Raw genomic sequence first — 21,198 nt, forward strand, 5'->3', positions numbered from 1 at the left:
CATTCCAGATCGGCAATGTGGTACCGTTCGTTAAAAGTGAGAAAATGTGTGGTTTTTCATTTGATCGAGTATTTTATATGATAACATTGCTTTTAATCGTGCCATTTCTACTGACATTTTTGTAATGATCTGTGTTGACTTATTTTAGGAAGACCACAAAGTCAGTCTTTCTGAGAATCCTGTAGCGAAGCACGGGTACATCAGCTGGTTTCTAATAAAATAACTAAACCAAACCAAACCCCATGGCACTACAGCCCTTGAAGGGCCTTGGGCCTACCAAGCGACCGCTGCTCAGCCCGAAAGCCTGCAGATTACGAGGTGTCGTGTGGTCAACACGACGAATCCTCTCGGCCGTTATTCTTGGCTTTCTAGACCGGGGCCGCTATCTCACCGTCAGATAGCTCCTCAATTCTAATCACGTAGGCTGAGTAGACCTCGAACCAGCCCTCAGGTCCAGGTAAAAATCCCTGACCTGGCCGGGAATCGAACCCGGGGCCTCCGGGTAAGAGGCAGGCACGCTACCCCTACACCACGGGGGCCGGCAATAAAATAACTACACTACAATAATTCTAAACTATGTTCAGACGTATTCTAATTACAAAATGTTATAAGGCCTACTACACACAAACAGAAATTTAATTTCCATTAGAAGTTGAAATTTGGAAGAACTGCTCAAGTATTACACAACAAAGCTAAATATATAAATATAATAATTATTATTACCATTTTATCCTACTATGCTCTCATAGAAGTGTTAACTGCCATTAGTTAAATACTGAACTATTGAAAGGGTTACCATAGACTAGGATAACACATGAATATAGCAGGCAAGATAGTGTCTAATAACTACACTACAATTCTCAACTACTCTTAGAGTTTTCCTAATTATAACAGGTTAAGTGAAACAATAGAGCTGGAGTTAAAACTAAATAGTCAGGTTATTTGTTCTTCTACCCATGCACTAACACAAAAGAGATTTTTACCCTACTAGACAAATGTCACACAGTGATGCAGTAAGCCTAATTAGCATGTATCGTAATTATAACAGTTTAATTGAAACAACAGGACTGGGGTTAAAGATAAAGAATTGGTATATGTAGATTTCCTTTTATGTTGAGAAGATTTTCAAAATATTCTTTCCACCTTTCCCCTGGGATCTGTTATGAGTTCACCTCATTTATCCAAAACACTATTCATTTCCTTTTCTCTCGCTTGCTAAGATTCTTTTTTATTGACCAGAAAGTTTTCTCTGCTGCTTGACCTTGCCTTTCTAGGTTATTACCAACATTTTCTCATGATTTCTTGAATTCAACAACTATTTGTTTCACTCGGTTTCTTTCATCTACATACAATTCCCTGTCTGCATCAGTCCTTGTTTGGAGAAATTTCTGGTATACCTTCTTTTTATGTTTACAAGCTGTTCTCACTTCGTCATTCCACCGAGGGAATCAATTTATTTCAATCTTTATACACAGTTTTTCCTGGGCATTCCCTTGCTGTTTCTACTGCAGGATCCCTGTATGCCAACCATTCTCTTTCTATATCCTAAACCTGTTTACTGTCCATTGTTTGGAACTTTTCACAAATCATATCCATATACTTCTGTTTAATTTACTTGTCCCAGAGGTTTTCTATCCTTATTCATCTGCAGACAGATTTTACTTTCTCTATCCTATGCCTAGAGATACTTAGTTCACTACAGATCACATACTGATTTGTATCATCAAAAATTTCCTGGAATACCTGCTCATTCCTAACAGATTTCCTGAATTTAAAGTCAGTTATGATATAGTCTATTATGGATCTGGTGCCCTTACCCTCGCATGGGTAGCGGTGAATAACCTTATGCTTGAAGAATGTATTCGTGACTACTAATCCCATACTAGCATAGAAGTCCAGCAAACGCTTCCCATTCCTATTAGCTTCCATATCTTCCCCAGTTCTATTTACAACTCTTGCATTGAAATTGCCCATTAGTACTATCCTATCCTTGCTGTTGACCCTGACTACGATGTCACTCAATGCTTCATAAAACTTGTCAACTTCATCCTCATCTGCATCCTCACATAGTGAGTACAATGAGACAATTCTCGTTATTCTTCCAACAGCCAAATCTACACATATTATTCACTCATTTATGTACCTAACAGAAACTGTGTTGCGTTGAGTAGTATTCCTGTTGAACAGTTCTACCTCACACTCTGCCCTTCCCTTTTTAACAGCCATCAAGTACACCATATAATTCCTACCTCTTCCTTGTTATCTCTCCTTACCCACATAACATTAACTCCTAGCACATCCAGATGCATCCACTTTTCTGACTCAGCCAGTTCTACTTTCTTTCTTGCATAAGCCCCAATAATATTGATAGCTCCCCATCAAATTCCATTTCCTTCTCCGAGTTGTTTCCAAGGAGGCCCTTGCCTGTTAAAATGGGAGTGGGACTCCATTACTATCATAGTTTGGAGGCTTGTTTAAAATGTTCTGAGTGTGCTTGGTGAAAATTCTGTGAAGTGGGATACTATCCTTACATACATGTATTCCTAGTGAGGATCTCTCTTCTAACAGTTTAGGGACCACCAGTTGATTGTACAGTCCTAGCTGCCTGAGCACAAGGGGAGCCATGACTCAGAATATGTCCGATATGCACACTCCCATTCCGCAGTAACTGGTATCCCTACTTGTAGGACCACTTACTAGGCCACTCAACCATTGCCCATTGTCATATCCTAGGGATAGCTCAGGCTGGGGACTGGCACGGGTTTAATGCACAACTACCTGTTACAATAATAACACCAATTTAAATGGCCTATTTGCTGAGCTGAAATATATTGAAAATCACCAAGCAAATTATACAAGAATATGTACAAAATTTACACAGTTACAAGTGAGTGAACTTTCTCTCCTTAATGAAGTAAGGTAAGGGTGTATTTTGCCCGAAGGCAGGTCCAAACCTCCGCAGAGGTGTGCCTGAGCCGGAGTTTACGTACGGTAGGTTGGCCAGTTCCTTTTCGCTACTCCATTCCCTTACCCACCACCACCACCACCACCACCACCACCACCACCAGCACATGGCAACCCATCCAAATTTTGACCGCGCCCAATGTTGCTTAACTTCGGAGATCTCGTGGGATCCGGTGTTTCAACATGGCTATAGCCATTGGCTGTCGTTAATGAGGGAACTTCCTAATCTGAATACACTTCAAGCTACTTAAGGAGTCTTAAAGAGCCTATTTTAGTTAATACTTATCTTCTGGGAGGGACGACCCATGCGCCCTTCCATACATGGGTGGTGGGATGCGCCATGTCGGAGACATGACACCATGGTTCACAAACTAGGACGTGACTGCAGTAACCTACACCACAAAACCATGAATAATAATAAATGTTATAAGTTTTGTGTCCAACAGACTACTTTTATGGTGTTCAGAGAAGTTGAGGGGCCAGAATTTTGTCTTGCAGGAGTTATTGTACATGTTGATAAATCTGCAGACATGAGGCTGGGATATTCAAGTACCTACAAATACCACTGGACTTGCTGGGATCGAACCCACCAACATGGGTTTAGAAACTCAACGCTCTATCATCTGAGCTATTAAGCTCAACATTTCAATATATTTTGCTCCACCAACTACTTTCACAGTTTTGAAGGTCCTGATGTGCCAGAATTTTGTCCTGCAGGAGTTCTTTTATGTACCAGTAAATCTACCCACATAAGGCTGACATATTTGAGCACCTTCAAATACCACCGGACTGAGCCAGTGTCGAATCTGCCAAGTTGGGCTCTTCCGTCTGAACTACTCAGCCTGGCATTATTATTACATTTAATTTAATTAATATTCATAACATTACATTTTTGCAGTATTATGCAGTTTAATGATGGCAGTAATAAATGTACATGAGTTAGATTGATATAACAATCAAGGCTAAATGTCAGTACACTAAATACACTTGCCTCAAATGTGATGATAGTGTTAGCAATACCAGAAAGCCAGTTTTAAATGATAGAACTAGAACTGAAGCAAGTAGTCATACTTAATGTAATGATAAAACAGTAGAGGTCTTATACCAGCAGCTTTGCCCATTCCTTATGCTGTCATTGGATTGCCTCTTCAAATAAAATGTACGATGATTCGGAGACATCCCTAAGTTGACTTGTTTTATTGCTTGTTTGTTCCATTCCATTACTTGTATTGACCCATTGGGTTCCTTTTCTTTTGTGTTGACCTGTATTACCAGGAAGTGCATGTCTGAGCAGCTTGGGTACAGATTTCTAATGTTGAACCACAAATCTTATTTTGCAGCATAACAATATCTCAAAATATCATGACCTAAATGTGGAGCCTGTGTGGAAGATGGGTTGGACTGGACTTGGTGTAACCTTGTCAGTACTAGATGATGGCCTTCAGTACTCCAACATTGACATTGGGCCCAACTATGTAAGTGTGTTAATAATTCTTTAGAAAGAATTTGTAAAAAATTGTTCTATAATAATTTTTGTTACAGAAACATTGAAAAAAATTTAAGTCGTGAATTATGCTGAAAAGATAGGATCACTGCAATATTTTGCTACATGTGAACTATCAGCTGTAATTCTCCACTCTAGTATGATGGCTCATACAGTATATAAATAATATTATTTTGCCGATACTCTTGAAATTTGTGCCTCATATTTTGTATGGGTTGTTTGTATTAACATCACAGGGAAATGGCTGAACAGAATTTCTCGAAACTTGACATTTAGGTTCAGGGATAGCCGGGCTGTGTTTTGGGATATGTATATTATTTAATTGCCTCTGTGGTTCAGGAAGCAGCGCACCGACCTCTCACCGCTGGGTTCTGTGGTTCAAATCCTGGTCATCCCATGTGAGATTTGTGCTGGACAAAGTGGACACGGGTCAGGTTTTTCTCCGAGTACTTCAGTTTTCCCTGTCATATTTCATTCCAGCAACTCTCTCCAATATCATTTCATTTCATCTGTCATTCATTAATCATTGCCTCGGAGGAGTGCAACAGGCTTTGGCAGCCGGCACAATTCATATCCTCGCTAGATGGGGGGCTTCATTCATTCCATTTCTGACCTGGTCAAATGACTGGAAACAGGCTGTGGATTTTCTTTATTTAATTAGTTTATAGTGGCATAGCAATAATAAAGGGCCCAAAAAAAGCAGATGCCAAATTTCCTTATTAATATTATATACATAAAAAAACTGAACAGTATCAAAATTTTGAACAACGTCAAAACACTGATCATAGTAAAGGTTATGTAAAATATAATTTTCATTCTTTATGTTTCCTTCATTTTTATTTTGAGTGGAATAATAATGGAGATATTATAATTTATACTTTTTTTTCACAAACTTTCAAATATTCCCAGAAATATTAGTTCAATCTAAAACATGTATGTAACAATAATTATAGAAAATATGATTTCCAGTCAATCAATCAATCAATCAATCAATCAATCAATCAATCAATCAATCAATCAATCAATCAATCAATCAATCAATCAATCAATCAATCAATCAATCAATCAATCAATCAATCAATCAATCAATCAATCAATCAATCAATCAATCAATCAATCAATCAATCAATCAATCAATCAATCAATCAATCAATCAATCAATCAATCAATCAATCAATCAATCAATCAATCAATCAATCAATCAATCAATCAATCAATCAATCAATCAATCAATCAATCAATCAATCAATCAATCAATCAATCAATCAATCAATCAATCCTGATCTGCATTTAGGGCAGTCGCCCAGGTGGCAGCCCCTTCCTATAAACGAATATTTGCCCCAATTTGTCCTCTTGTATTCCAACTTTATCTTCATATTGTGAACTTTCCTACTTTTAAAGACACCACTCAAACTTATTTGTCTACTGATGTCATTCCACGCCATCTCTCCACTGACAGCTCGGAACATACCACTTAGTCAAGCAGCTCGTCTCCTTTCTCCCAAGTCTTCCCAGCCCAAACTTTGCAACATTTTTGTAACGCTACTCTTTTGTCGAAAATTGCCCAGAACAAATCGAGCTGCTTTTCTTTGGATTTAATCTAGTTTCTGAATCAAGTAATCCTGGTAAGGGTCCCATACACCGGAACCTTAATCCAGTTGGGGTCTCACCAGAGACAAATATGCTCTCTCCTTTACATCCTTACTACAACCCCTAAATACTCTCATAACCATGTGCAGAGATCTGTACCCTTTATTTACAATTCCATGTATGTGATTACCCCAATGAAGATCTTTCCTTATATTAATACCTAGGTATTTACAATAATGACCAAAAGGAACTTTCACCCCATCAATGCAGTAATTAAAACTAAGAGGACTTTTCCTATTTGTGAAACTCACAACCTGACTTTTATCCCAGTTTATCATCATACTATTGCCTACTGTCCATCTCACAACATTATCAAGGTCATTTTTCAGTTACTCACAATATTGTAACTTATTTATTACTCTGTGCAGAATAACATCATTTGCAAAAAGCCTTATCTCTGATTCAACTTCTTTACACATATCATCTATATATATAAAATAACTTGTCCTGACTGACTGATTCATCATCGCCGAGCCAAAACTACTGGACATAAAGAAATGAAATTTTGGGCATAGATTCATATTAAGATGTAGGTGCTGGCCAAGAGGGGATTTTTGGATATTCCTTCGCTAAGGGGGTGAAAAGGGGGTTGAAATTTTAAAATGAGTGTATCTATATCTCAAAACTTTAAAAGTTTACAGATGTAAAAATTGGTATTTATAATCTTCTTTAAAAATAAGGAAACATGTATCTTTTTGTTTTCAGAAAATCCCAATAGGAGGGGTGAAAAACGGTGAAAAAGGGGTTGAATGCCTTTAATCAGGATACCGGTACTTATATCTCAGAAACTGAAGATATTACAGACCTGAAATTTGGTACTTTTGATCTTTTAAAAATAAAGAAACATGTATTTTTTGTTTTTGGAAAATACAATTAATGGGAGGGTGAAAAGAGGGGTGAGTTTTTAAAATGAGTGCATCTATATCTCAAAACTTTTAAAGTTTACAGATGTAAAAATTGGTATTTAGAATCTTTATTAAAAATAAAGAAACACGTATAATTTTTGTTTTCGGGAAATCCCAATAGGAGTGGTGAAAGGGGTGAAAATGGTTTGAATGCCTTTAATGAGGATACTTATATCTCAGAAACTGAAGATATTACAGACCTGAAAATTGGTACTTTTGATCTCATTTAAAAGTAAAGAAACATGTATTTTTTGTTTTTGGAAAATTCAATTAATGGGAGGGTGAAAAGGGGGCTGAATTTTTAAAAGGAGTGTGTCAACATCTTAAAACTTTAAAAGTTTACAGATGTAAAAATTGGTATTTAGAATCTTCATTAAAAATAAAGAAAACAATTTTTTTTGTTTTCGGAAAATCCCAAGAGGAGGGGTGAAAAGGGGTGAAAAATGGCTTGAATGCCTTTAATGAGGATACTTAAATCTCAGAAACTGAAGATATTACAGACCTGATAATTGGTACATTTAAAATTTTACAGATGTAAAAATTGGTATTTAGAATCTTCATTAATTAAAAACCAAGAAACACATATTTTTTAGTTTTTGGAAAATCCAATTAATGGGAGGGTGAAAAGGGGGGTGAATTTTTAAAATGAGTGCATCTATATCTCAAAACTTTGAAAGTTTACAGATGTAAAAATTGGTATTTAGAATCTTCATTAAAAATAAAGAAACACATATTTATTTGTTTTAGGAAAATCCCAATAGGAGGGTGAAAAGGGGTGAAAAATTGGTTGAATGCCTTTAATGAGGATACTTATATCTCAGAAACTAAAGATATTACAGACCTGAAAATTGGCATTTGGGATCTCCTTTAAAAATAAAGAAACACATATTTTTTTGTTTTTGGAAAATCCAATTAATTGGGGGGGGGGGGGGGGGGTGAGAAGGGGGTGAATTTTTAAAATGAGTGTATCTCTATCTCAAAACTTGTAAAGTTTATAGATGTAAAAATTGGTATTTAGAATCCCCTTTAAAAATACAGAAACACGTATTTTTTGTTTTCAGAAAATTCCAATAGGAAGGGTGGAAATGGGTGAAAAATGGGTTGAATGCCTTTACTGAGGCTACTTATATTTCAGAACCTGAAGATATTACAGACCTGAAAATTGGTGTTTGGTATCTCATGTAAAAATAAAGAAACATGTATTTTTTGTTTTTGGAAAATCCAGTTAATGGGGGGGCTGGAAAAAAGGCGAATTTTTAAAATGGGTTTATCTATTTCTCAAAACTTTTAAAGTTTACAGAACCGGGCGAGTTGGCTGTGCCCGTAGAGGTGCGCGGCTGTGAGCTTGCATCCGGGAGATAGTAGGTTCGAATCCCACTATCGGCAGCCCTGAATATGGTTTTCCGTGGTTTCCCATTTTCACACCAGGCAAATGCTGGGGCTGTACCTTAATTAAGGCCACGGCCGCTTCCTTCCATCTCCTATGCCTTTCCTATCCCATCGTCGCCATAAGACCTATCTGTGTCGGTGCGACGTAAAGCCCCTAGCAAAAAAAAAAGTTTACAGATGTAAAAATAGGTATTTAGAATCTTCTTTAAAAATAAAGAAACACGTATTTTTTTTGTTTTCGGAAAATCCCAATGGGAAGGGTGGAAAAGGGTGAAAAAGGGGTTGAATGCCTTTAATGAGGCTACTTATATTTCAGAACCTGAAGATATTACAGATCTGAAAATTGGTATTTGGGATCTACTTTAATAATAAAGAAGTAGGTATTTTTTTGTTTTTGGAAAATCCAAATAATGGGGGTGAAAAGGGGGGTGAATTTTTAAAATGAGTGTGTCTACATCTTAAAACTTTACAGATGTAAAAATTGGTATTTAGAATCTCCTTTAAAAATAAAGGAACACGCATTTTTTGTTTTCTGTAAATCCCAATAGGAGGGGTGTAAAAGGGTTGAATGCCTTTAATGAGGATACATATATTTCAGAAACTGAAGATATTACAGAACTGAAAATTTGTTAATGGGATCTCCTTTAAAAATAAAGAAACACGTATTTTTTTTTGGAAAATCCAATTAATGGCGGTTACACAGGAGTGACAAATTGGGGTGAATTTTACGAAAGACTATATCTACAGAATATCTGAGAAACGTAAAATGTTACAGACGTAAAAAGTGGATATTTTGAATTTCCTGTAATGTAAAGAAACATAGGTGATTTGTTTTTAGAAACTCCCCTTAAGGGGAAATAAAAAGGCGTGAAATTTTAAAATGAGAAATTCTACAGTATATATCAAAAAACTTAACATGTTACATAAGTGAAAAATGGTATTTTTTATCACTATTAAAAATAAAGAAACGTGTGTTTTTAGTTTTCGGAAATACCACTTGGGTGGAGGGGGGTTGGGTAAAAGTGACTGAAAATTGTGTTGATTTCTTTTAATTAGGCTAGTGATATTTCAAAAATGAAGATGTTACAGACGTGAAATTTGATATTTGGAATCTGCTTTAAAAGTAAAGAAACACGTATTTTTGGAAAATCCAATGTAGGGTGGGGGAGGGGTGAAAGAGTTGAAAAATTAATAAATTGACTTAATTGTATGAGAATACATACATCTAATAAAAATAAAGTTGTTACAGACGTGAAAATTGGTATTTGGATTTCCTTTAAAAACAAAGGAAAACGCCTTTTGTGGGAGGGGGGGACCATCTTGTGGGGCAGGAGTGAAAAGGAGTTGAATTTCTTTCACGAGGACACATAAATCAAAAACTGAAGAAGTTAGAGTCTTGATAATTGGTATTTAGAAGATCCTTTATTATTAAAGAAACAAGTAAATTTTTGCTGGAAAATTCACATGGAGGAAGGGGGAGGAGTGTGAAAGGAAGTGAAAAGTGAATTATTTTTATGGGGATACTTATATCTCAAAACTGAAGGTACTAGACGTGAACATTTGTGTTCGTAATCTCCTTTAAACATAAAGAAACATGCCTTCTTTTAATTTCTTTTGGGGCGTGGGTAAATAAACTTAACGGCGGTGGGGTGTAATAGGAGGTGAGATCAATTGATTTTACTGTTCATAATGTACTTATAAGGAGCCTCCGTTGCTCAGGTGGCAGCGCGCCGGCCTCTCACAGCTGGGTTCCGTGGTTCAAATCCCGGTCACTCCATGTGTTATTTGTGCTGGACAAAACGGAGGCGGGACAGGTTTTTCTCTGGATACTCCGGTTTTCCCTGTCATCATTCATTCCAGCAATACTGTCCAATATTTCATTTCATTTGTCATTCATCGATCATTGCCCCAGAGGAGTCAACAATGACAATGGTAGCAGATGTAATTTACCCCCAAGTAGTGGTCTTGCATCTTGCTGTGGGGTCCAGAACATTTAATAATAATAATAATAATAATAATAATAATAATAATAATGATAATAATAATAATAATAATAATAATAATAATAATAATAATAATAATAATAATAATAATAATAATAATCTGGACGGCATCAAATTGTGCGGACCGCACTGGAAACGAGTCCTGGCCTGGTAATGACTACGAATACAGTCCAGCCACGGGTTCATTACCGCCAAGGCACCCAAGACGACACCATGCCGGATCTCCTTCAGGATTTGATCCATACTAAAAATGTTTATGGGAAAAGATGGCAAAGATTTAGGGACCCAACTGACCGCGTGGAATACCTGGACCTAGCCCGGGAAGTACGAAATCGATTGCTGGAAAAATAGAAAAATATGAGGAAATTTGCCGTAATCTCTCAGAAAACGAGTCATATCGCGAATTTCAGAGGATTATATATAAAACGTTAAGCATTCAATTATAAATGTCAGTATAATACCGTAGCGAAGCACGGGTATCTTGCTAGTCTATATATATAAAATAACTTGTCCTGACTGACTGACTGATTCATCATTGCCGAGCCAAAACTACTGGACATAAAGAAATGAAATTTTGGGGATATATTCATATTAAGATGTAGGTGCTCGCTAAGAGAGGATTTTTTGATATTTTGTCGCTAAGGGGGTTAAAAGGAGGGTGAAATTTTAAAATGAGTGTAGCTATATCTCAAAACTTTAAAAGTTTACAGGTGTAAAAATTGGTATTTAGAATCTTCTTTAAAAATAAGGAAACACGTACTTTTTTGTTTTCTGAAAATCCCAATATGAGGGGTGAAAAAGGGTGAAAAAAGTGCTTACTCTTAATAGGTTGTGTTAGTGAATGTTGCAAATCAAGATTAAAAGAAAGTCAATGTCGCCCAATTACATGACAAAACGGAAGAAAGAAGATATCAGTGCTGTAGACGTTATGGTGCAAACAACAGTGGAGGTAATCCGTCAGTTTTCGAGCATTATATTCACCATTCATCTCTGCATGCAATAGTGAGGTTAAGTTTAACAAACTGTAACACTACACAAAACTCACACTTCAATAACAAACCCACCTAAAATTGTTACCACAGATAGCACAAACCGAGTGAACTCACGCCACCGCACGAATCGACCCACACAGGCGATAAAATCCACAGTTGCAATAAGTGCACACAAACATTCACCCCTACTGCACAAACTGACTCAGTTAGGAGAGAAACTCCACAGCTGCATAAAATCCGGTCGGACATTCACTGACTTGAAAAAAAATGGTGGACGACACGGAAGCTCGTGTAGAAGATGCTCTACTATACCTAACAGATATCGCGGAAACAGGAGGTTATATGAAGAAGGAAAAGAAGGAGGAAATCCTAAAAGTGGTGAGGGTACTGAGAAATTACTACACTGGGCAGAAAAATGTTCAAAAATCAAAAAATGATGATAAAAACATGCCATCAATGGAGGTTAAGGGAACACAAACAGAAAGCTTACAAGAGAAGAGCAACAGCTGCATAGCAGGACAAGTGGCGCCATCTAGCGACCAAGAACAAGAGTTAACAAGAGGCACTCAGCACACGCTGCCACCTACAGGAGAAACGGCAGATGATCTTGACCCCGAGCTACATCAATCACTAGAATACAAAATTACCGAAAAAGTCAACAATCAAATGAGAGCAATGATAGCAGACATCACACACAATATCAAAAATATGATTAAAGAGGAAATGGCAGCTACAAGCAGCAGAACCCTGTACCACAGGAATTTGTAAGAATAAATAAGAACGACTTCATACGAGAGAGAATCACTGCCTCACGGAGGAGAGTAGTGGAAGGGGAAACCACTCCACCTGGGAACAAGAATACAGCCATATGCAGAAGTACCGCATCAACACCAAGAACAAAATCAGATAACGGATGAAGAAGAAGAGGAAAATGGACAAGACAAACCCACAAAAGACACAGACGCCCGGAGAGACAGCAACAAACCATGAACGGTACAGGAGCGAAGGACGATGACTTACAAGCAGAAGAAAAGAGGGCCTGGCTGTATGTGGGAAGACTAAGACAGGAGACAACGAAAGACGCGGTAAAAAGATTCCTAGCCAAAAAGGGAGTCGCAGAGAATGTTACTTGCGAAGAGATAGAAACAAGATACAGCACCAAAGCTTTCAAGGTAGGAATACATTTCAACTTCCTTGAAAGTGCAAACAAGAGGGAATTCTGGCCAACAGGAGTAACAGTTAGACGCTACCGTTTTATTCGGTCTTTTCGAAGAGAAACAGGGGCATCACTTGAATAAAACAACTCAAAAGCTCTCGGAAATTACAAGACTGGGAGAAATCGACGGGAGAAGAAGGATGAAAATAATGTTATGGAACATAGAAGGATTAAAGAGCGCAGCATGCATAGCTCCACCAGACTTTCTTGAAGGATATGAAGCGGCTATATTCATAGAAACCTTTCTCACAGACCATTGGCAGCACCCGGAATACTATAGCATACACCTGCTAGCGAAACAAGGAGAAAGAGGAAGACCCCAAGGAGGAATAACAGTCCTTCTTAAACCGTGGATAACACCAATTGTATCGACATCAGAGCAGAACCACTCCATTCTAATAGAGACAAAATACATCACAATATTAGCAACCTACTTTCAGCCAAATGCAACGGCTATAGATATAATAGACGAATTGGGCCAACAAATAACACAGAGCAAGAAAGACATCCCTCTAGTTATTGCAGGGGATTTAAATTGTCGGTTGGACATACCAAACCACAAAACAAAATTAGTAATAGATTCACTGCAAGAAGAACGTTTCAACCTGCTAAACGACACCAATGTCCCTACATATATATGCTACAATGGCAAAAGCACTATAGACATCGCCCTCGTTAGAGGAGAAATAAAAGGGGATATCAATCCACTTCTGTGCGTGAACCACACACCAATAAGAAAACACATTCCAATGAGCATCAACATACAAAGTGAATGGAAGGCAAAGAAAAAACAAGAAATGAGACCACTCTCAAGGAGATTGGATGTTAGAAAAGCGGAAGAATGCAAAGAACAGATGGAACAAATCAAAACACTAATCGACAACTCAAATGTAGAGGAAGCTGTGCATGAACTGGAGAAACTCTTAACACAAGCAGCCAGCCCCAGGAAAGTGCGAACAGCAAAAGCATGGTTCGATCAAGAGTGCTTTCTATTAAGGAAAGAGGTGCTTCAAGCTCTACACCGACTAAAATCGGACATCAAGAATCATACACTCCTCCAGACATACACCGAGAAAAGAAGATGCTACAAAACACTAACACGGGAGAAGAAAATGGCATACAGGGAAGAAGAAGGAAGAAGAATAGTTGAGGAAGCCAGGAGAGACCCATTCATAACAATCCGCCCTCGAAAGCAGGCACAGACCCACTATATCAGCACGGAGGAATGGACGAGACATTTCAAAGACACCCTCAGCAAAGAAGGAAGAGAAGGAACACCGGAAACCAACCAAGTGCATACAACGTATGAGATGGCAGCTTGGTCTCCACTTACTACAACTGAGGTTCAAAACATTATTGAATCCACAAAAAAGAAAAAAGCTGCAGGACCGGATATGATATACAATGAATACCTGAAAGACACGGCTCATCTACTAGCTCCAATTTGGACGAAACTTTACAATAAATGCATAGAAACAGCCAAAATCCCAGATCAGTGGAGACAATCAATAGTAAAGGTAATTTTCAAAGGCAAAGGAGACCCAGAGGACACAAATAAATACAGAGCAATGGCGCTCTTCAAATCGAAAATTGTTCCAATACTTACGTATGGGATTGAAATTATATGGACACACCTGAATGAAAAGAACTTAGCAACACTGGAAAGAGTTAAAGCAACATACATCAAAAGAGCAATCGGAGTGGCAAAAACAACAAGATCCAGATTAGTCTACCATCTCGCGTGGGAAACTTTCCTCATAGAGGATTTAAGGACAATGTACCCCCTGCCTAACACAACGGCATCGGAGAACCTACTAAGGACACTAATAAGGAAAAGAGAAGAAGTACCAACGGAATTCTGTGGAACTGAGGCCATGGACAGCAGCAAATTTTGAGACGAGGCACGTGTTTACAAGACTTGCAGTACATGGATTCCACCATGTCATCTGCGAAAACACAACATACCACGAACCGTCAAACTCATGCAAGTGTACATTATGTGGACAGTTATGTGAACGATATCACTTAGAACTCTGCAACAAGAGGACTAGATCAATCAGAGACTATGCATCCAATGGTGCAAGTGTTAAATTGTTATAACACCCTTCACTAATGTATGGCTATTTTGCTGCAATAAATGTTTTATTAAAAGGTTGAAAAAGGGTGAAAAAGGGGTTGAATGCCTTTGATCAGGATACGGGTACGTATATCAGAAACTGAAGATATTACAGACCTGAAAATTGGTACTTTTGATCTCTTTTAAAAATAAAGAAACACATATTTTTTTTTGTTTTTGGAAAATCCAATGAATGGGGGGGAGGGGTGAAAAGGGTGAATTTTAAAAATGAGTGTAACAATATCTCAAAACTTTTAAAGTTTATGGATGTAAAAATTGGTGTTTAGAATCTCCTTTAAAAATAAAGAAACATGTATTTTTTGTTTTTGGAACATCCCAATAGGAAGGGTGGAAGAGGGTGAAAAAGGGGTTCATTGCCTTTAATGAGGATACTTATATTTCAGAATCAGACGATATTACAGACCTGAAAATCGGTGTTTGGTACCTCCTTTAAAAATAAAGAAACATGTACTTTTTGTTTTTAGAAAATCCAATTAATGGGGGGGGGGGAAAGGTGGTGAATTTTTAAAATGAGTGTATCTATATCTCAAAACTTTTAAGGTTTATAGATGTAAAAATTGGTATTTAGAATCTACTTTAAAAATAAAGAAACACGTATTTTTTGTTTTTGGAAAATCTGATTGGGAAGAGTGGAAATGGGTGAATAATGGGTTGAATGCCTTTAATGAGGCTACTTATATTTCAGAACCTGAAGATATTACAGATCTGAAGATTGGTATTTGGGATCTACTTTAAAAATAAAGAAACAGGTATTTTTTCATTTTTGAAGAATCCAAATAATGGGGGGTGAAAAGGGGGGTGAATTTTTAAAAGGAGTGTGTCAACATCTTAAAACTTTAAAAGTTTACAGATGTAAAAATTGGTATTTAGAATCTCCTTTAAAAATAAAGTACACGTATTTTTTTGTTTTCGGAAAATCCCAATAGGAGGGGTGTAAAAGGGTGAATAATGGGTTGAATGCCTTTAATGAGGCTACTTATATATAAGAACCAGACGATATTACAGACCTGAAAATTGGTGTTTAGTATATCCTTTGAAAATAAAGGAACACGTATTTTTTGCTTTTGGAAAATCCAGGGGTGAAAAATATGGGGTGAATTTTTTGAAAGACTATATCTACAGAATATCTGAGAAATGTAAAATGTTACAGATGTAAAAAGTGGGTATTTGGAATTTCCTGTAAATGTAAAGAATCATAGGTGATTTGTTTTTGGAAACACCACTTAAGGGGAAATAAAAAGGGGTGAAATTTTAAAATGAGGATTTCTACAGTAGGCTTATATCTCAAAAAACTTAACATGTTACAGAAGTGAAAAATGGTATTTTTATCTCTATTATGTGTATTTTTAGTTTTCGAAATACCACTTGGGAGGCGGGGGGTGGGGAGGGACTGAAAATTGTGTTGATTTCTTTTAATTAGGCTACTGATATCTCAAAAATGAAGGTGATTTGATATTTGGAATCTTCTTTAAAGGTAAAGAAACACGTATTCTCGGAAAATCCAATGAAGGGAGGAGGGGGTGAAAGAATTGAAAATATATTGACTTAATTGTATGAGAATACATACATCTAATAAAAACTAAAGTTGTTACAGACTTAAAAAGTGGTATTTGGATCTCCTTTAAAAACAAAGAAAAATGCGTTTTGGGGGGGAACTATCTTGGGGGCAGGAGTGAAAAGGAGTTGAATTCCTTACATGAGGACACAAAAATAAAAAACTGAAGAAGTTAGAGTCATGGTAATTGGTATTTAGAAGTTCCTTTACTATTAAAGAATCAAGTATTTTTTGCTGGAAAATTCAATGGGGGTAGGGAGGAGTGTGAAAGGAAGTGAAAAAAAGTGAATTATTTTTATGGGGATACTTATATCTCAAAACTGAAGGTAATGGACCTGAACATTGGTGTTTGGAATCTCCATTAAACATAAAGAAACACTCCATCTTTTAATTTTGTTTTTGGGGGGAGGGAGGGAAATAAACTTAACGGCGGTGGGGTGTAAAAGGAGGTGAGACCAATTGATTTTACTGTTCATAATGTACTTATAAGGAGCTTCCGTTGCTCAGGCGGCAGCACGCTGGCCTCTCACAACTGGGTTCCATGGTTCAAATCCCGGTCACTCCATGTGATATTCGTGCTGGACAAAATGGAGGTGGGCAGGTTTTTCTCCAGTTACTCCAGTTTTCCCTGTCATCATTCGTTCCAGCAACACTGTCCAATATTTCATTTCATTTGTTATTCATCGATCATTGCCCCAGAATAGTGCTTCGGCAGCAGGCACAGTTCCTATTTATTCATTCCATTCCTGACCCTGTCGAATGACTGGAAACAGGCTGTAGATTTTCAATGTACTTATTCTGATCATAAACTGATCATTTTTAATCTTTCTGGGTTCATTTTCAACAGCCATTTTTTCCTTCGGAGAACGTTCTTAGAACACAGTAGATTCTTCTGGCATATAAATAAAAATTTAAACACATTTGAAATCAACGATAGGAATGCGATTGACTGTCAAATTGTTCACCTCTATAATAAGGTTAAAAATGCATGGAATTATGTCATTCGTATTGCCAGAAATCCCGCACACTTGCCTACGCGCGACAGTGGTGCTGGTCACATTGTCAACAATGACAATGGCAGCAGATGTAATTTACCGACAAGTAACGGTCTTGCATCTTGCTGTGGGGTCCAGAACATCTAATAATAATAATAATAACAACAACAACAACAACAACAACAACAACAATAATAATAATAATAATAATAATAATAATAATAATAATGTTCTGGACCGTTGTCAAATGTGCGGACCGCGCTGGAAACGGGTCCTGGATGGGTAATGACTAAGAATGCAGTCTGGCCGTGGGTTCAGTTCCACCAAGGCACCCAAGACGACACCATGCCGGATCTCCTGTGGCAAAGATTTAGGGACCCAATGGACTGGGTGGAATACATGGACCTAGTCTGGGAAGTACGAAATCGATTGCTGGAAAAAAGAATGAAAAATGGGAGGAATGTTGCCGTAATCTGTCAGAAAATGAGTCATATCATGAATTTTGGCAGAATCTCGCAGAAAACGAATCAGATCGCGAATTTCGGCGGATTATATATCTAAAACGATAAGCATTCAATTATAAATTTCAGTATAATACCGTAGCGAAGCACGGGTATCTTGCTAGTCTATACATATAAAATAACTTCTCCTGACTGACTGACTGACTGACTGACTGACTGACTGACTGACTGACTGACTGACTGACTGACTGACTGATTGACTGATTCATCATCACCGAGCCAAAACTACTGGACATAAAGAAATGAAATTTTGGGGATACATTCACATTAAGATGTAGGTGCTTGCTAGGAGAGGATTTTTGGATATTCCGTCATTAAGGGGGTGAAAGGGGGGTGAAATTTTAAAATGAGTGTATGTATATCTCAAAACTTTAAAAGTTTACAGATGTAAAAACTGGTACCGGTATTTAGAATCTTCTTTAAAAATAAGTGAACATTTTTTTGTTTTCGGAAAATCCCAATAGGAGGGGTGAAAACAGGTGAAAAAGTGGTTAAATGCCTTTAATCAGAATACCGGTACTTATATCTCAGAAACTGAAGATATTACAGACCTGAAAATCGGTACTCTTGATCTCTTTTAAAAATAAAGAAACTCATATTTTTTTGGAAAATCCAATTAATGGGAGGGTGAGAAGGGGGTGAATTTTTAAAATGAGTGTATCTCTATCTCAAAACTTTTAAAGTTTATAGATGTAAAAATTGGTATTTAGAATCCCCTTTAAAAATAAAGAAACACATATTTTTTGTTTTTGGAAAATCCCATTGGGAAGGGTGAAAAAGAGCGAAAAATTGGTTGAATGCCTTAAATTAGGATACTTATATCTCAGAAACAGAAGATATTACAGGCCTGAAATTTTATATTTGGGATCTTCTTTGAAAATAAAGAAACACGTAATTTTTTGTTTTTGGAAAATCTAATTAATAAGGGTTAAACAGAAGTGACAAATTGGGGTGAATTTTTAGAAAGACTATATCTACATTATATCTCAGAAACGTAAAATATTACAGACGTAAAGAATTGGTATTTGGAATCTCCTGAAATAGTAAAGAAACATAGGTGATTTGTTTGTGGAAACTTCACTTAAGGGGAACTAAAAAGGGGGTGAAATTTTAAAATGAGAATTTCTACAATATATCTAAATAATTTAACATATTACCGAAGTGAAAAATAGTATTTTTTATCTTTATTGAAAATAAAGATACATATATTTTTTGTTTTCTGAAAAACCACTTGGGTGGAGGGGTAAAATTGACTGAAAATAGGGTTGAATTCTTTTAATTGGGATACAGATATCTCAAAAGCTGAAATTTGGTATTTGGAATTTCCTTTAAGAATACAAGAATACTTTTTTTTTTTTTTTTTTGGAAAATTGTCTAAAGGGAGGAGGAAATTGAAAAATTACTTGAATTATTTGTATGAGGATACTATTATCTCAAAACCGAAAGATTTTGCAGACGTGAAAATTGGTATTTGGAATCTGCTTTAAAATTAAACAAACACGTATTCTCAGAAAATCCAGTGAAGGGATGTGAAAGAATTGAAATATTAATTGAATTAATTGTATGAGGATACTTACATCTAATGAAAACTAAGTTTTTACAGACGTAACAATTGATTTTGGATCTCCTTTAAAAACAAAGAAAATAGCATTTTTGGGCAAAATCATTTTTGGGGGCGAGGGGTGAAAAGGAGTTTAATTCCTTTTTATATGGACACATATTTCAGAAACTAAAGCTGTTAGAGTTGTGATAATTAGTATTTAGAAGATCCTTTACTATTAAAGAGGCAAGTATTTTAATGGGAAATTCACTTAAGGAAGGGGGAGTGTGAAAGGAAGTGAAAAAAAAAGTGAATTCTTTTTATGGGGATACTTTTATCTCAGAACTGAATGTAACAGACATGAGCATTGATATTCGGAATCTCCTTTAAATATAAGGAACCATGCCTTCTTTTTTTTTGGGAGGGGGGGGTAAATCAACTTAACGGCAGTGCGATGAAAAATAAGTTGAGACCAATTGATTTTACTCTTCATAATGTATTTATTCTGATCATAAACTGATCATTTTAAATCTTTCCTGGGTTCGTTTTCAAGAACCATCTTTTCCTTTGGAGTATATAAAGTAAGATTACAGTAGATTCTCCTGACATATAAATAAAAATGTTAACATGTTTGAAATAAACGATATGAATGATATTGACCGTGCAATTGTTCAGCTCTATAATAAGGTCAATAATTCACGGAAGTATATCATTCATGTTGCCAGTAATCTCCTGCACTTGCCTACGCGCGACGATGGTGCTGGTCACATTGTCAGCAATGACAATGGTAGAGGATGTAATTTACTGCCAAGTAGTGGTCTTGCATCTTGCTGTGGGTTCCAGACCATCAATAATAATAATAATAATAATAGTAATAATAATGTTCTGGACCGTCTTCAAAATGTGCGGACCGCGCTGGAAACAGGTCCTGTTCGGGTAATGACTATGATTGCAGTCCAGTCGTGGGTTCAGTACCACCAAGGCACCCAAGACTACACCACGCCTGATCTCCTCAAGGATTTGATCCATATTAAAATGCTTATAGGAAAAGATGGCAAAGATTTAGGCACCCAACTGGCCGGGTGGAATACCTGGACCTAGCTCGGGAAGTACAAAATCGATTGCTGGAAAGAAAGATTGAAAAGTGGGAGGAACTTTGCCGTAATCTCTCAGAAAATGAGTCAGATCACGGATTTTGGTGGATTCTCTCAGATAATGAGTTAGATCACGAATTTCGGTGGATTATACATAAAATGTTAAGCATTCAATTATAAATTTCATCATAATACTGTAGCGAAGCACTGGTATCTTGCTAGTTGATATATATAAGAAAACATAAAGGTCCAATAATACTGCCTTGTGGAATTCCCCTCTTAATTATTACAGGGACAGATAAAGCTTCACCTACTCTAATTCTCTGAGTTCTATTTTCTAGAAACAGAGCCACCCATTCAGTCACTCTTTTGTCAAGTCCAATTGCACTCATTTTTGCCAGTGGTCTCCCATGATCCAACCTATCAAATGCCATTCCAATTGACCTCCTGAATCCAGGATATCTGCTATATCTTTCTGGAATCCTACAAGTTGGGCTTCAGTGGGATAACCTTTCCTATACCCAAACTGCCTTCTATCAAACCAGTTATTAATTTTGCAAACATGTCTTATATAATCAGAAAGAATGCCTTCCCAAAGCTTACATGCAATGCATGTCAAATTGACTGGTCTGTAATTTTCAGCTTTATGTTATCACCCTTTCCTTTGTATACAGGGGCTACTATAGCAACTCCCCATTCATTTGGTACTGTTCCTTCATGTAAACAAAAATCA

General features: G+C 36.8%; 1 protein-coding gene across 2 annotated transcripts in view; it reads left to right on the plus strand.

Moving 5' to 3' along the window:
• Positions 1-21,198, plus strand: part of LOC136880077 (furin-like protease 1) — a 174,979-nt gene that overhangs the window by 38,995 nt on the left and 114,786 nt on the right. For both annotated transcript variants that reach the window (XM_068229113.1, XM_068229114.1), the window contains one exon: positions 4,305-4,439. In XM_068229113.1, coding sequence (XP_068085214.1) covers positions 4,305-4,439 — 135 coding nt within the window. The remainder of the gene's footprint in view (positions 1-4,304; positions 4,440-21,198) is intronic.

The sequence above is a fragment of the Anabrus simplex genome, chromosome 1 (genome assembly GCF_040414725.1).
Source record: "Anabrus simplex isolate iqAnaSimp1 chromosome 1, ASM4041472v1, whole genome shotgun sequence".
NCBI classification, from domain to species: domain Eukaryota; kingdom Metazoa; phylum Arthropoda; class Insecta; order Orthoptera; family Tettigoniidae; genus Anabrus; species Anabrus simplex.